The following is a 1901-nucleotide window of genomic DNA, read 5'->3' on the forward strand; positions in this document are numbered from 1 at the left end:
AGTTCAGTTCAGTTCTAGTTCAGTTCTAGTTCAGTTCTAGTTCAGTTCTAGTTCAGTTCTAGTTCAGTTCTAGTTCAGTTCTAGTTCAGTTCTAGTTCAGTTATAGTTTACTTAGTTCTGGCTCATTTATAGTTCGGTTCTAGTTCAGTTGTACTTAAATTCTAATAATTTGTGTAGCGCATTGAATTGAAAAGTATCACTGATGTGAATCATGAAATCATATAATGCAAGGATGTAAAAAAGACCCTAAACACCAATTTTTTCAAAACTTAGTTTTGAAGCATAATCATGTTAAACTGACGCATTTAAAACTATTAAAAATTCAGTTGAAAAATTTTGGTTTAGAAAAATATTAAATGATATGACCTTATTCACCGAAATGTTTAAATATTTCAAATATTGATTTAAAATAAATAAATTTCTAGGGAATTAAACATACATAAAGCAAGTTGGCGATTTTTAACAAAAATCTACAATCAAAGTATTAAAACAGTTTAAACTGCTTAACGCAAGTGATATATTAATAAAAAAACACAATATTTTAAGTTATTTTTAATATAAATAATAAAAATAAATTAGAGAAGAAAAGGTTATTTTTTAAAAATAATATGTCGTTAATTTTGAACATCTATCACTATTTAAATAAAGCTATGGGTGTTAATAATATACATTATAATTCTTTAACAAATACCTACAATTTAAACCATCGACCCACTATTATATATTGTGCGACATTTAATATATTAAATTTTATATTTCAACAATTTGCCACCTATATTTATTGGAATGTTATTGTATATTGTGAGAATCTGAAGCCGTTGATTATTATCAATATGTTTTTATTATTTTCCAATTATGTTCTTTTTTTCTGTACCATAACAGAAAGTTGGCTTAAAAGGCAACGAATTTTTAAAATTTGTAATAAATTTAAAAATGTATTAAAATATTATCTAACCGATAAGAGTATTCAAGAAAATCATGATCTAGTAATGAAGAGCCGAAATCTTCTATTAAGAAAAGCATGTTCATCATTATGTGAGATTATTGTTTTATATTTACATCTTTTTAAGCGCATAAGTGGACCCAGATGTTCGAGAATCAATCAAACACATTATATAGTCAGCAGTATTTACTTTGGCATTATAGATCTAACCAAGGTGTTGGTAGATGTAAATATCTATATGGGTCTTTTATTCATCTATATGTGTGTGCAGATATTAATACAAAGTTTAAGAAATATTGAAAAAGAAATTCAATTAATGCATCAATTACAAAGGAATGGACAGACAATTAATCTTAAACTTCATCAAAAATGGCGTCAAAAGTTAAATCAGAACATAACTCTTATCGCTAGAGATGCAGGCAAATTAAAAAGTTTGGCAGAAGAATTATTTAGTATTTATCAGTTACAATTGTTGTTTTTGCTTTTCACCTCCTTTCTTAGTTTGGTGGCCTTAATGTTTTATATTATATGCTATATAGCCGATTTTCAAAATATTGAAATTATTCAATTATTATTTTTATTATATGTCTTAGTAACGGATATAAATAATGTTAGTTTGTTATATAATATTTGCGAATTATTAATAAATAGTTTTAAAGAAATGGGTCATTTGGTTTATCAAACTGGTATTTATGCCTCATTGGGTACTAGAGATATATTTCGCAGAGATGATTTGACTTTAAGTGTAAGTATGAAAGGTAGTATTTTATCAATTATTGTTAATGTTTCTATATTATCTTTACAGTTGGAGTTATTATTACTGCAGCTACAATATCGTGAATTTAAATTTAGCGTTTGTGGAATATTTGTTATTAATAATAGCACTTGTATGTCTTTAATAAGTTCAGTGGTATTAAATTTATTATATCTTATACAATCGGTAGTGCAATTATTATAA

At 25.6% G+C, this 1901-nt stretch overlaps 1 protein-coding gene across 1 annotated transcript in view; it reads left to right on the top strand.

The window, feature by feature from the left end:
- LOC111680025 overlaps positions 1-1901 on the top strand; it is a 4091-nt gene extending 2190 nt beyond the window's left edge. Inside the window, exons 2-4 of the mRNA XM_023441632.2 lie at positions 1071-1395; positions 1537-1688; positions 1749-1901. Coding sequence (XP_023297400.2) covers positions 1071-1395; positions 1537-1688; positions 1749-1901 — 630 coding nt within the window. The remainder of the gene's footprint in view (positions 1-1070; positions 1396-1536; positions 1689-1748) is intronic.

This window comes from Lucilia cuprina, chromosome 6 (genome assembly GCF_022045245.1).
Source record: "Lucilia cuprina isolate Lc7/37 chromosome 6, ASM2204524v1, whole genome shotgun sequence".
NCBI lineage: Eukaryota > Metazoa > Arthropoda > Insecta > Diptera > Calliphoridae > Lucilia > Lucilia cuprina.